At 45.4% G+C, this 14,834-nt stretch overlaps 1 protein-coding gene across 1 annotated transcript in view; it reads left to right on the top strand.

The window, feature by feature from the left end:
- The window catches only part of CTNNBL1 (catenin beta like 1), a 161,039-nt gene that overhangs the window by 93,060 nt on the left and 53,145 nt on the right, over positions 1 to 14,834 (top strand). The window contains exon 11 of the mRNA XM_077778830.1: positions 4,828 to 5,009. Within this exon, the coding sequence (XP_077634956.1) occupies positions 4,828 to 5,009 (182 nt within the window). The remainder of the gene's footprint in view (positions 1 to 4,827; positions 5,010 to 14,834) is intronic.

Genomic DNA, 14,834 nt, shown 5'->3' with positions numbered 1-14,834 from the left:
GTGAAGGCACATCCTCAGTAGTAGCCATTTTCTTTTAAACTCAGTAGTGGTGCTGAATGTGAAATGTAAGTACCTGTCAGTTGTTTTGATTAATTCTGTGGCCAGGGGAATCAAGGTAGGAATATTCACAGTACACTGTGGTCTTTTGAGGTAGCACCAAGTAAGATGTCCGGCCGTCTTGGGTTGCCTGGGATGGAGAGGTTTCCCGGGATGGAGTGCCGTCAGTGCTAGAAATGGAACAGTCTCAGGTGAGCCAGGATGGGCCAGCCCCAAGGGCCTCCATCAGCAAGCTTTTTACCTACTCTCCTTCTCTGAACTCAATGGGCCCCAAGTTGCCTGGCTGGTCTGACCTAGGATAGGCATGCTCTGTCATCATTAGCCCTTAAATAATGCAATGTCTTTTTTTTTTTTTAATGTTTATTTATTTTTGAAGGAGAGAGAGACAGTGTATGAGTGGGGAAGGGGCAGAGACAGAGGGAGACAGGGGATCTGAAGCAGGCTCCAGGCTCTGAGCTGTCAGCACAGAGCCCGACGTGGGGCTCAAACTCACAGTCTGTGAGATCATGACCTGAGCTGAAGTCGAATGCTTAACCAACTGAGCCACCCAGGTGCCCCAACAATGCAATGTCTTAATAGTGTTTCCTCTGCAAAAGACTATCAAGGGAGGTTCTTTCTGATTCCTTTTCTTTGGCTTTCAGGCGAGAAACTGGGTGAAGGGCTTTGGGTTATGTTAATACCACCTTTTTGGTCCGGCCTCGCCTCCTCTCACCTGACTCCATCTGTCCATCCTTCCCTTTTATATCTTTAGTATCCTCATCACCATTGGCTTCTTGACACCTTAAAAACATGACTGAACTGTCCATGTTCTTAAAAATAATGATTTTTTAAAATTTTTCCCTTGTTTTCCCCTGAAGCTGATGGACTTCCTTCTCCAGCCTTTACTAGGAATAACCCACAGTCATCCCTCTTACTCTCTCACCTGCTTTCAAATATTTACATACATATCTACCTTTTCTATAATCCCCCAAATATACATAATTTCTCTCTCCCTCTAAAGTAACTAACACATAACAGTCTCAGAACAAACATGGTGAATTCTATCGTCTTAACTCCTAGAGCCAGCTCTTTACTCGGAGGCCTTATTGTGTCCTATAGGACAAGATGGCATGGCCTTTGATGTAGCCCATGTTTCCCCTCAGATCTGAGCCAGGAATACTGTTCCTTTATGCTTCAGAAATGCCCGTCTCTGTCTGTTCTTGGCCCATGCCGACCCATTTCCACCTTAGGGCCTTTGCACTTGCTGTTCCTTCTGCCTTTCATGTTTTTGCCTGTAAAACGTACAAGACCAATTCATCTCAACACTCAGATCTCAATATAAATGTTACCCCTAATGAGGCTTTCTTTAGTAACCTAACTCAAAATATCCTCTCCGTTCATTCATTCTTCTACAGTGCATTATTTCCACGACACTTAACACTATTAAGTGCCTCAATTTTCCGTATGTCCTGCAGTAAGAATGTCAGCTCCATGAGGACTTGGACTCGATCTGTCCTGGTCACATGAGACGTTTCCGGTAAATGTTCGTAGATTGGGGGGAAAAGTTATTTGCTGACTTATACTTTTACCTGATTATTTCATATTAATTTAGTCTCCCTAAATAGATTTACATGTTTTTGAAAGCAGAAGCCGTGTCTTAATTTTTGTTTTTCTCTTATGTCTATCACAGTACTAAGTAAGTGCTCAGTAAATATTGAATATTGGATTGGTTGGTTGATTTACCAGGTGTACCAAGATATGAAATGACTGACTTGTTGCTCTCGATCTCATAGAGTGTTAAAGAAAACGCTGTAAGGTTATAGAAAATTATACTCCTTAGAAAGCTATTTGCAAGAGCAGTAGACAGTGGCATAATTATTTTACGACCTTTGGACTTGAGGGGGAAAATCATTTGTATTTTTCCTTGAAAATAATTTAATGCCCGTAATTCTCAAAGTAATGCACGTTCATTATGGAAAACTGAAAGAAACATGAAAAATAGAAACAGAAATAATAAGATGCAAAAAGCATTTGGAAAAACCTAATATCTTTCATGATAAAAATACCTAAACCAGGAATAGAAAGGAATTTATTCCACCTTTGATATGGAGCAGCTACAAAAAACCCATAGCCAACATCACACTTAGTGGTAAAAGATGAGCCCAGATCAGCAACCAGACACCATTTCACCAGGTACATTCAGCATTGGACTGGAGGTTCCAGCCAGGGTGTTAGGTAAGGAAAGGAAATAAAAGGCATCCAGATTGGAAAGGAGGAAGTAAAACTGTCTGTTTGCAAATGACGTTATCTTGTCCGTAGACAATCCTAAAGAAGCCACCAGAACATTGTTAGAACTAATAAGTGAGTTCAACAAGGTTGCAGAATACTATAAAGATTAGGTTACAAAAATCAGTCCTATTTCTGTACTCTTACAATGAATAATCCAAAAAATGAGACTGTGAAGAGACTTCCATTTACACCAGCATCAAGGATATGATACCTAGGAATACATTTAACAAAAGAAGTTCAAAATTTATACCCTGGAAACTACAAAACGTTGTTGAAAGAAATTAGAGAAGAGCTAAGAAATGGAGGATGGCAGTCCTCCCCCAAAGATCTATGGATCCAGCATGATCCCTATCAAAATGCCAGCTGACTTCATTGTAGAAATTGATAAGCTGATCCTAAAATTCATGTGGAATCGATTGTAAGGGACCTAGAATAGCCAAACAGTCTTGAAAAACTAAGAACAATGTAGGATTGCCAATTTCAAAACTTACTACAAAGCAGTGGTAATCAAGACAGTGTGTTGCTGGAATAAATTAACAGAATATAATTGAGAATCCAGAAATAAAACTGTGGCTGTGGTCAGATGATTTGCAACAAGAATGCCAAGAACATGACCGGGGAAAGAATAATCTTCAACAAAGGGTGCCGGGGTGATTGGATATCCACATATAAATGAAGTTGTAGCATTACTTTACACTATATACAGAAATTAACTGAAAACGAGTGGAAGAACTGAATATCAGAACTTAAACTGTTAAGGGGCGCCTGAGTAGCTCAGTTGATTAAGCGTCCGACTTCAGCTCAAGTCATGATCTCATGGTTCGAGTGAGGTTCTGTGCTGACAGCTCAGAGCCTGGAGCCTGTCTTCAGATTCTGTGTCTCCCTCTCTCTCTGACCCTCTCCTGCTCATGGTGTCTCTATCTCTCTCTCAAAAATAAATAAAACATTTTTTAAAAATTAAAAAAAAAAAAAAGAACTCAAACTGTTAAACTCTTAGAAGCAAACAAAGGTGTAAATCTTCTTGACATGGGATTAGCTGGGACACCGAAAGTGCAGGTAACAACAGCAGCAAAAGAACCAGTTAAGTTGGACATCCTCAAAATTAGAAATGTGTGTGCTTCAGAGGATGCCATCAAGAAAGTTGAAAAGGCAACCCCGAGAACAGGAGAAGATGCTTACAAATCATGTATCTGTTAAGGGACTTGTATCTGCAGAATAAAGAGCTCTTAGAACGAAATAATAAAGATAATTAAGCTAATTTAAAAATGGTCAAAGGATCTGAATAGACATTTCTCTGAAGAAGATACACAGATGCCCAATAAGCACATGAAAAGATGCTTGACAGCATTAGTTATCAGGGAAATGCAAATTCAGACCACCATGAGATACCATTTCTCACCCAATAAGGATGGCTGGCACCAGCATGTCAGCTGACAAGTGTTAGTAAGGGTGTGGAGAAGTCAGAACACTTACACACTCCTGGGGAGAATGTCAAACGGTGCAGCCAGTTTGGAAAGAAGTCTGATGGTTCCTCAGAAGGTTAAGCATAGAGTTAGCAGATGCCCCACGAGCTCCACTGCTAGGTATACAGTCACCCAAGAGGATTGAAACGTACACGTCCACTCAGAAACTTGTACATGAATATTTGAACAGCACTATTCATAAACCCATCAAATGTTCATTGGTGGATGAAGAGAGAGACAAATTGTGGCCCATCCATACAATGGACTATTCAGCCACAGAAAAGAATGAAATACTGGCACCTGCTAGAGCATGGATGAGTCTTGAAAACATGATGCTGAGGGAAGGAAACCAGTAACAAAAGACCGCATATTGCATAATACCATTTACTTGAAATGTCCAGAATGGGCAAAGCCATAGAGACGGAACATGGGTCAGTGGTTGCTGGGGTAGGATGGGGAGGGTAGGGGGTGACAGCTAAAAAGTAGGGGTCTTCATGTCGGGATAATAAAAATATTCTTTAATTGACTATAGTGATAGTTGCACGTATCTGTGAATATACTAAAGTTCATTGAATTGTGCATTTTAAATGGGTGGATTGTATGGTATATGAAGTATATTTTGATAAAGCTGTTAAAAAGAAAGAAAAGGAATAATGTGATTCATAACCCTACCACCCTGAAATAACCTCTGTTAGCATTTTGATCTATTTCTTTCTAGTCTTTTTTAATGCATATTTTTCACATAATTGAGGTAATGCCTCATATAGAATTTTGAATATTACCTTTTGTGCTTATCATTCTGACCATAAGAACTCGTTCATTCTATTATAGACTTTTTAAATTATGAATAAGTGTGTAATATTCTGTGTAGATCTACCATTATGCAGCAATTTTCTCATTGGTGGACATTTAAGTTGCTTTTTCTTTCTTTTTCCCCCCTTTATAATGGGTAGTGCAGTATCCCCCCACCATTTTTTTTTTTTTCTGAGACTAGAACATTCCCATGAAATGCCTTATGCGAACCCTCTTTTGTTCCCAGGGAAAAGAAGATCTCCCGGAGCAGTGCCCTAAAAGTGCTGGACCATGCCATGATCGGACCTGAGGGCACGGACAATTGCCACAAGTTTGTTGATATTCTTGGCTTACGAACCATCTTTCCCCTCTTTATGAAATCTCCCAGGAAGATCAAGAAAGTGGGAACCACCGAGAAGGAACATGAAGGTAGGGTTCCCTGGAGAAGCTCGCCTACCATAGGTACTTAAGAGGAATGGGGGAAATGAGAGCGCCGTGCCGTCGAGGAGCGGACTTTTCGGCAGAAGAGTGCGACCTTTTTCTTTTCGTCCTGTTTTCTCTGTGTGGAAACGCCACCCAGAGACTCCAGATCACTGATGGCTTCTGTTGCATTGGTTCTCTGCTTCCTAAAATCCTAGGGGTTCCATTTCCTTCTGGCCTATTAATAAGTCTGTGCATGAGGCTTTTGTTTTCTTCACTATAATTTGTAGCGAGGTGTCTCTCTGATGGAAGACCCTTTTGAAAAGAGTAATGAGGTGGCAACACATGTCACCTCCAGAGCGGTGCCTTCGTGTATTTCTGTATTAAGGTATGATTCAGCCAACGTCAGGAATTGCCGAAATAAACTATTTACGGCCCAGGCTCCCCTTTTTATGTTTCTCCTCCCCGATGATGCACACTCCCAGCCAAATGCTGCCATGAATTGCAATGCCGTAACCAGAGTAGTTACCGCTCGGCCAATCTCTCCCTGCTATTGTCTAGTGGCCTGCTGCACCTCTCCCCCCAGGAAATAGCTGCAGTGCAATCTGGAAGGCCAGGGATTTATGAGCATTGACAGCCCTGCTGGAGACTAACAGACACTTGCACCAGGGAATTTACATGGTTGGATGGTTATTTTAAAGTGTGGGTGGGGGGGTGGCTGAGAGGGGGCCGAGGAGCTGGTGCGGGCGAGAGAGGAGAAGCGCCTGAGCGGATTGGCCAATTTAGTTGTCTTGTCAGAAGTCCACATCTGTCCTGTGGTTTGGGGGAGTTTTCGGTCAGTGATTGAGAGAATTGTGGCCTCTACAGGACCTTTTGCACTCCTCTCCCTCCTAGTTGAAAGCCTGAGAGTTCCTGTCCGTCCCTTCTCAAATGGACTTGGCTTAGTCTCTGCCAACTCCGAGTGGCTAAAGGGAAGGTGACATGACTCCCTTCAGTGGTCACTTCCAGCGGCAGCGGTGTCCTCTCTGATCACATCAGCTCTCCAGAGACAACAGAAAGCCTGGCGGGGGTGGATCTGACAGGGCAAGGAACGGGACCAGAGATCTGAGAACAAGGAGGGAGTTTGGTTCACTTCCTCTCACTTGGTGGCCAGAGACCAGCCGTGAACACATTAACCCCACTGCCGGTCTGATTTCTTTCCTCAGTGGGAAGGAATTCAGCAAAATGCGGCCCCGGGAAAGAGAATGGGTTGTTTTGGAGATCTAAGAGACAAAGTTTGGCAGTCGGTCACCTTACTGAACTCAGAGACTGACCTCTCACTGAACGCCTCCCATGTTTCTGGCATTGCTGGGTGAGGGCTGCCTTGTTTAGGCCTCACAGCCTACGAAGTAGATCCGCTGAGACAGGAACCGACCCGTGATTCCACAGCGCACTGGCTGTGTAACATCAGACCTTTTACTTAACTTCTCTGGACTGCATTTTCCCTTCCGGTCTATAAAACGAGGAAACCAGCCTAGTGAACTGGAAGCTCTGTGTCTGTAGCTTAAGGTTCTGAGGCACAGACTCTAGCTGCCCAGGCTCTGTCCTGTGATCCAGAAAAGTCCTTGGAACCATGCCGTGGCTGGCCTGCTGGGCTCTGCGGAGACCCGATGCTGCGCCTTGAGCATATGCTTGAGGAAAGTGCAGGGAAAGGGGTGCCTGAGTGGCTCTGTCGGTTAAGCGTCCGACTTTCCCTCAGGTCATGATCTTGCAGTTCGTGAGTTCGAGCCCCGGATCGGGCTCTGTGCTGACAGCTCAGAGCCTGGGGCCTGCTTCAGATTCTGTCTCCTTCTCTCTCTGCCCTTCTCCTGCTTGCTCATGCTCCCTCCCTCTCTCTCTCTCTCTCAAAAATAAATAAACATTTAAAAAAATAAAAAAAATAAAAAAAAAAAAGGGCTGAGAAGGAGCCTTAGCAGGCTCTCACTCTGGGTGCATGGTACTGAGAAGAGCAAGAGTGACAGATTCAGTGAGCAGCTGTTTTCCTTCTGAAAAATGTGCCCAGTGGCGTGCCGGTAACAGTACATTTGCTTTAGAGTACCCGCATTAGAAATGTGATAACATTATATTAGTGAGGGCAATGGCTTGGTACCACAGCTCCTGGAAGGCATGTTTTGGACAGTAATGGCTGGTGAGGATGAACTCTGCATTCTGAATACACCAGCACCCAGAGAGAGGAAGTGAGTCCCAAGGAGAAAACGCAGGCCTGGGCCCCCTCCCGCCCCCGCTAGCTGCTGCTGCTCCCGGCAAACTGGCCCCCGAGCCCCGATGGGAGTGTGAGAATAGAGGCAGGGCAGGTGCACATCGGGCAAGGTTTCTTTGTCCTGTCCTGTCCTCTGGGCTCGTCTCCCTGTGCTGGCCCTCCTGATGCAAGTGGGCCGGTCTGTGTGGTGAGCTAGAACACAGCAGCCTCGGACCGCCAGCGGTAAGTATTTGCAGACAGGCCCAGCTCATTCTTGCCCCCAGGCTTCTACTGTCCTCTTCCCTCCATCTGCAACAGTTTTCTCTGGCCTGTCCATCTGGATACCTTTTAGTCATGCTCCAGGCCCTTAATTTTGAGGTCACTTTCTCAGAGAAGCATATGATGAGCCCCTAGATGAGAATCGAGCTTCCTGCTACATGGAGTCTTGGTCCCAGGACTCTGCCTTCGTAGCCCTAAGGTTATGGAACCATTGGCCTTGCCAGCTCTGGGTGCCAGAGCTGAGCCTGGTGCTCAGCATGCAGTGGGTGCACAGTACATTTTACTGACCGCGTGAATGAACAACCACTTCTCCCAATGGGCTCATCAGTAAGAACAGACCTGGAAGTTTGGGCTCTCCCAGAACCCGGCAACGTGGAAGGCCGTGCAGTGGACTTCACTAGGTTGATGGTCGGTCATACACCTGCTGAGTGGTCTGTCACCCACCTTATTTGGATGTAAGAGCAAATGAGTTGCTAGCCATGGGCTTTACTTTGTTTCATTGGTTTTGAAATTATGGCGGAAGCTCCCCTTTAGAGCCGTGGCCTTACGAGCCATGTCTGAAATCGAATAACGAAAATCTCATTTAAAATGGAGTGAGGCTCCCACAGCCCCTCAGTCCTCATCAACGGCAGCCCCCAACAGGAAGAGACCTGTCTTGCGCTCCCCACAGGACGACAGCCTGTACGTTGTTACTACCCCATCAGGAGGAAGAAAGATTTTCTCCTTGCCCAGCAAGAGCCCAGTCACTGAAAAGCCACTACATTTCAAACTCCTATTTTATTCTGGTGGACTTTTGGTTTATAACAGCCCCTCAGAGTCCCCCTTCTGCCCCCATAAAGGAGCGTTCCTCCTCTGTTCTCTGGACTTGCCTGTAGTTTTGCCATAGCTCAATTGGCTTGAATTGCAATTCTCTACTATTTCTGAATAAACTCATTTTTTCTGGTAAAATAAGTTTTATTCTTAGGACCTAACACATGTTCTGGATAGAACGTCCTTATATAAGTGAGGCCACCCTGTGACAAGCTTCTTTTGATAAACCAGCCACTCCTAATTAAGCACTACAGGCTGGGCATCAGCTTGTGAGCCAGAGCCTCTGGAGGGCTGCCCTGTGCTCCTCCCTTTCCAGTCACACCCCAGGGACTTGTCACATGTGAGAGTTAGCTGCTTTATGTTCATCCTGGTCCAGCCTCCTCACTCAGCACCTCTCTGCACCTTTCCCAGACTCTTAGGGCAGCAGTGGCGCCTGGCGTGGTACAGAGGGAGCCACTGCTTATCAACCACGCCATCTCCCTAACCCCGCTGAGCTTTAGTTGCCCCATCTGTGAAATGCTGGATCCACCACATGGGGTATTTGTGGGGGTCCGGTGAGGTGACACACATAAACTTAGTGTAGACCCCATAATAGAGTGGCATAGTAAGAAGTATGGGTTCTCACCCTTAAAACCTGCCTCTGGTTCTGCCTTTGCCCCCCACCCCCACTCCCCAGCACCCATCCCCCTGAGAGGTCACTGGGAAGCCTGGTGGCCCACACCTGGCTGGAGTGGGAAGGAGCGTGAGGATGAGTGGATTTTACTGCCTGCTGTGTAATGGCTCCAGGAGAGCGGGTGGGAGATGGACAGGCGGATTCTCAAGGAGCCAATCCATCAGACGTCCAGATGCGCTTACTAGTGGGTTGGCGTAAAACAGCTGTGTTCCCCAAGCTGACGGAAGGCGTTGTGGGAAGAGAATCTCTAGATTAAGGTGACTCTAGAGAGAAGGTAAGAAGCAAAACCACCCTTAAGCCCTAGAATTGCTGGTAATTTAGTTCCGCTTCTGTGAGTTGGGCTGGAGAAGGACAAGAATTATTGTAATTGAAATCCTTTCAGGTTTGCATAATAAAACCTTCAGGAATAGATCAGGGGAGGCACTTAGCTTGGGGGGATGGGTTAGAAAGAAAAAATTTGCCCTTGGGTATAATAGCATGATGGGCTGCCTCCTTGGTTTTATAAGGATTAGCACAGTATGCGTAGTCTGCTTGGTATTAACTGCTTCAGAATGGGAGGGAAGAAGAAAAGAGCTGGGATCCAGAAATGGCATTTGACCTTTACTTCTTGTCTCTTTAAAAATTCTTATTAAAATAGGTCCAATTTCCCTTGTATTGCTTCATTAGGTAGGTGAGCTATTGAGTTTGTAGCAGTTCTAGTTAATTGCGCTGTTTTAACATGGTTCCCCTGGAGGCTGTTAGAAACTCTAAGGGGGTGAGCTGCGGAGCCGTGTGGGGGGGTGCAGTGTGCACGCTAGGCAGATGCACACATTCCACCCCATCAAAAGTGACAACACTTGCTAACAGGTCAGTGCTTTAAAGAATACTTTTCTGTCATCTGCAAAGAACTGTAAGTGATGCTGGTGGACTCCACATGTCCGGAAGTGTGTGGGTGCCTGGTGCTTTTCCGACTCCCATCCAGTGAGAAAATGCAGACCAGAGCTCCTGCCACCTAGCAGCGTTTGGAAGGGGGGAGCAGCAAAACTTTTTCTCCAGTCAGAAGAGAACAGAGTTTAGCCAGGGTAAGTGAAAAAGACACATTTTTAATGCCTCCACAGTAGGCCATGGCAATGGCATGGTATCGTTTGAGGCCACTTTTTATCGGGGCTCCTGGTATGTTCAAAATTTAACAAAGACAGGAACAAAATCCTGAGGGAGGCTGCTGCTCTTCCCTGGTATTCGATCTCATCCTTTTCNTGTCCCTTGAGTATTCATTTTTGCACGGATCGGTGGGGTCTTCCCCCAGTTTGTGTGTGTGTGTGTGTGTGTGTGTGTGTGTGTGTGTGTTTTACTGTACATACTCTCCTTGATTTCAACTACTTTCAACAACTTTACCCTACATCTCTTTGCTGTTGATCCCCAAATCTTCACCATCTGTCCCAAGCTCTAGTCAGCCCAGCTAATTATCCAGCAGACAGCTCCATCAGACAGGCCAGTGCAGCTCATTCTAAACCATACTCCTTCCTTCCTTCACTGCCCAGGGCTCTTCTGCTTTTCCTGTCCCATTAATGCTCATGGCACCACTTTCCACCCTGCTACCCAAGACAGAGATCCACGCGCCATGCTTAACTCTCATAGTCCCCACATGTAATTGATCATGAGTTCCTATAAACTCTCCCTTATTCAGTCCCTTCCAGTGCTGCTGACTCTGCCCTCCTCACCTCTGCTAGCTATCACTGCAGCCTTAATAAGTCTCTCTGCCTTCGACTTTCAGCCATCCTGTCCTCTCAAAGTCTGGCTTGCACGCCACCACCCAAGCGAGAGAGACACCCTCATCCCTCAACTGTAAATTTACAGTTTATGGAAGGGGGAAATAATCCTGGGGAATAAAGCAGTTTCATATGTATTTACCAAAAAATCATCTTAGCAAGATTTACTTCATTATTGAAGGGTACAGGAGAACAGGAATGCTTAGCGAGGAAGGCACTTGAGGTGGGAGACAAGGGCAGAGTCTAAAAACCAATGGCACCAGAATTTCAGCCTACCATCTGTTATTACCCATATCCAGTATGTGGGAGTGTCTGCACATCTGAACGTGTTTGAGTCTTGACAGCTACCCCACAAGGTGGGTGTTTTCTCTCATTCTGAAAATGAGGAAATTATAAGACTCAAGGAAATCATGACTTCAAGTCTTATGCTGGGCAAGTGTCTAAGACAGACCCCCAGCTTCTGATCACAAATGTCACACTCATTTCATGAAGTCACGCCATCGATATTTGCCCTTCTGCATCCAGGCTAGCTTGCTCTTCTCTGGATTGCTTTGCTGGTTAAATGAGCTCTTCATCAGAAGACCTTGGTTCTAATCTGGGTGCTTTGCCCCAGGGCAGGTCGTTGTGATAGTGGGACTCTTACTTATCCTTTCAAATTGCCCAAGCTATTAGGAGCAAATTACAAAATGACTCCGTGAGATTGTGTCTAGTCATTTCTAGTGCCTGTCATGGGGCTCGCTCATGGGAGGTGCTCAGTAAATATTGGTTGAATGAATAAATGAATTTATTTAACACCAGTGTAGCATTAGCCATTGACAGTCAGGATTGAGGTATATACCAGTAGTTAGGAGCATTGCAGAATTCAAGGGATTCTTCCCATGTTAACCAATTTACGGTTCTCCCGCAAGGCCAGTCAGCCTCTGTCCCATAGTAGTGTTTAAAACATATTTGTGGGGGGGCGCCTGGGTGGCTTTGGACATTAAGCGTCCGACTTTCGCTTAGGTCATGATCTCGCGGTTCGTGGGTTCGGGCCCCACGTCGGGCTCTGTGCTGACTGCCAGCTCAGAGCCTGGAGCCTGTTTCAGTCTGTGACTCCCTCTCTCTCTGACCCTCCCCTGCTCACGCTGTCTCTCTCTCTCTCCTAGAAATAAATAAAACATAAAAAATAAAAATAAAAAAATAAAACATATTTGTGGGGCACCTGGGTGGCTCAGTCAGGTAAGGATCTGACTCTCGATTTCTACTCAGGTCATGATATCCTGAGTAGATTGGGCGTTGGGCTCTGTGTTGACAGCATGGAACCTGCTTGGGATCCTCTCTTCCCTTTTCTCTCTCTCTCTCTCTCTCTCTCTCTCTCTCTCTGTCTCTCTCTCTCAAAATAGATAAACTTAAAAAAACTAAAACATATGTGCTTATTCATCTATGAGAATAGGGTTAATGCCAACCTCCTTGGGTTAGTGTGAGAATGACCGCTGTGAGATGGGCTGGCTTATGCAGGTTTGCCATAGTGTGGGTGCTTGAGAAATGTCAGCTTATTCTAGATTATTATTTTTAAAAGGACTCCAGACATCACACTACACTAATACTTGTTACACTCAAGGTTGTAGAAGCCTAGAGGAAGAAGCATTCTAGGGATTCTGGGAACACTTAAGAGAAGAGATGGTAATCACTGAATTCTCCTTCCGAAACCAATATTGCACTGTATGTTAGCTAAAATTTAAATTTTAAAAAAAGAGAGGGAAGAGATGGCATTTGAGTGTTCCTTGAAAGCGACGAGTGTTCCTTAAAAGATACATAGTATTTCTTTCTTATACCAGGAAGGGGGTAGCAGAGGGGACCATGGGCCCTAAGGCATGTATAGCTAGTTGTTGTGATGTGAATGAGATTGCAAGCCTTGGGTTAAGACAAGACTTATGTTGGTATCTTAGTCTTGTCGTTTACTAGCTGTGTGACTTCAAGAAAGTTTCTTAACCTCTCTGAGCCTGTATTTCCTCAAATGTGAAATTGGGATGATATTGGAATCTATCTCATAAGAGTGCTGTGTGAGGATTAAATGAATTAATACAGATCAAGCACCTAGCAGTGTCTGCTTCCTTAATATCAGTGGCTGGGGTGAAGATGGGTTTCCTATTTGTGTTCCTTTTCTTAAAGTATTTTCCTAAAGAAATGTTTTCCCTCCCCGAATCTGCCATTCATAGAGGTAGACTGTAAGCATGTCAATCCTACGTGGAATGTAAGACAAAAACCTTGCCCAGAGAGGACATACCAGGGAGCCCCATGTCGCTGTGTCTCCAGGTCGTCTGTAAACAGAGAAGTCAAAGATTTCTCCCTTTTTCATATTCCCCAAGTTTGGAAATCACAAAGGGTTGCCCACAGCGGTCAGAGCCATGAGCAAGTGAGGAGCAAAAGCGGTATTTAATGTTAAGAATAGCATTAAGTCATGTACTGACAGGCACTCTGTGTTAATCAAGGACCGAAATGTCTTGCTGGTATTTTTGTTGCTATTTGAAAACCTCATAATTGAACAGATTCTGGATCAATTCCTTTTCTCTCCCTGCAGCTGCTTGTCTCTTTCCTGACCTCAGATGACAAAATGTAGGGATGCTGAAATATGCAATGTGTGTAGGTTCCTTTCATCAGGCTTGAGGGGAGGATTTTGAGTTTTGCACATCTGGCTTGCTAACTGGTCCCAGTCACATTAAGGATTTCCCCACGGGCCTTTCCCAAGGAGAGCACAGCCTACTTGTTTGCCAGCGAGGAAGACTGTGAAATAGGATCTATTTGCCTTCCTCGAAGAAACTGCTCTTTTGTGGGGAGGAAGAGGGAACACGGGCTCATGGCCAGCTCACATTTATTCGGCATCTGCTGATAGACTTAGGGCTTTACAGGTGTGCATACTTTCGAATTAGGCATTTTTACCTTATTTTTAGAGATGAGTCTTAGAGAGTTTAATTACCGAATACCTGTAGCAAATAAATGACAAAAGCAGAATTTGAGCCTAGGTGTGCTTCCTGTGCTCCTTCCCATCCCACACCAAAGTGGCTCCAGTGGTCTTCTGGCTGACATCCAGAGGTAACCCAGAGCAGGGGAGGAAAGGTGGTCTTTGGGGAGGAAGGGCCGGCTTCAAATCCCAGCTGTACCCCCAAACTAGCAGGTAGCCTTGGGCAAGTTACCCTCTCTGGATGTTGAGTTCCTCTTCAATCAACAAGCCTGATGAAACGTTTCTCAGAGTTTTGTGAAGAATAAGGATCGTGAGCATCCTACGTGGCCTAGCATGGGATGGCTTAATAAATGATAATATAGCTGCTGTGTAGTCTCCTTTCAAAAACAGTCATCTCTACCTCGCGTGGTTTTCATGTTTACATGTAGGATGCCAGTTAATTAGCTTTTGTGGGTGTGAAGCCCAGTGTAGACCGGGACCCCGTGTATGGACAGGCTGGGTCATAAAAAGAGCTACCAAAGAGATAGGACAGTCGCTGCTTATCACAGTGGCCTGTTCACCTGACCCTCAGTTATAATCCCGATGGCACTAGCCCCGGGAAAATACACCACCTCTCACATGAGGTCCCAGACGCTTATATTGCAGTTCGACTCACATGTAGAGGGTCTGGTTCTCTGGAGAGGAGCCCAAAAGGTAGGTCAGTGAGGCTTCGTTCATTCTTTTGTTAACAAGCCACTTGCCTCTGCCTTGTGCCAGGCTTGGTCCTGTGGATGGAAAGTGAACAAGCCCACAGCCCAGCTAGGGAGACCTAGAAGCCTCTATTTATGTTACAGGGTAAAGGGTGAGGCAAGCGTGAGGCACTATGGGAGTGGGGAGCAGGGTCTTCCCATGTGTTCTGGGTGGTGAGGAAGCCAGTGGGGGAGATTAGACACCGCTCAACCTCAGGTACATGGCTCTCCGACCATCCTTGGGTCTGAGTTAGCCAGGTGAAGGAATGTCAGGTTAGAAAAGTAGCATGCATAAAATAAAAGTTGGAAGAGACAGACTGCAGGGAGCCTTAAACCTAGCTGCCAAGAAGAATCATCTGGAATCTTGTTTAAAATGTAATCTTCTGGGGCATGTGCTCCGACTTCCCGGTTCTGCCGGTCTGCATCATGTCGGCTGA

Source organism: Crocuta crocuta, unplaced genomic scaffold (assembly GCF_008692635.1).
Source record: "Crocuta crocuta isolate KB4526 unplaced genomic scaffold, BGI_CrCroc_1.0 scaffold248, whole genome shotgun sequence".
In the NCBI taxonomy this organism is placed as follows: domain Eukaryota; kingdom Metazoa; phylum Chordata; class Mammalia; order Carnivora; family Hyaenidae; genus Crocuta; species Crocuta crocuta.
The sequence above is the reverse complement of the archived record's forward strand: the minus strand, read 5'-3'. Positions and strand labels throughout refer to the sequence as shown.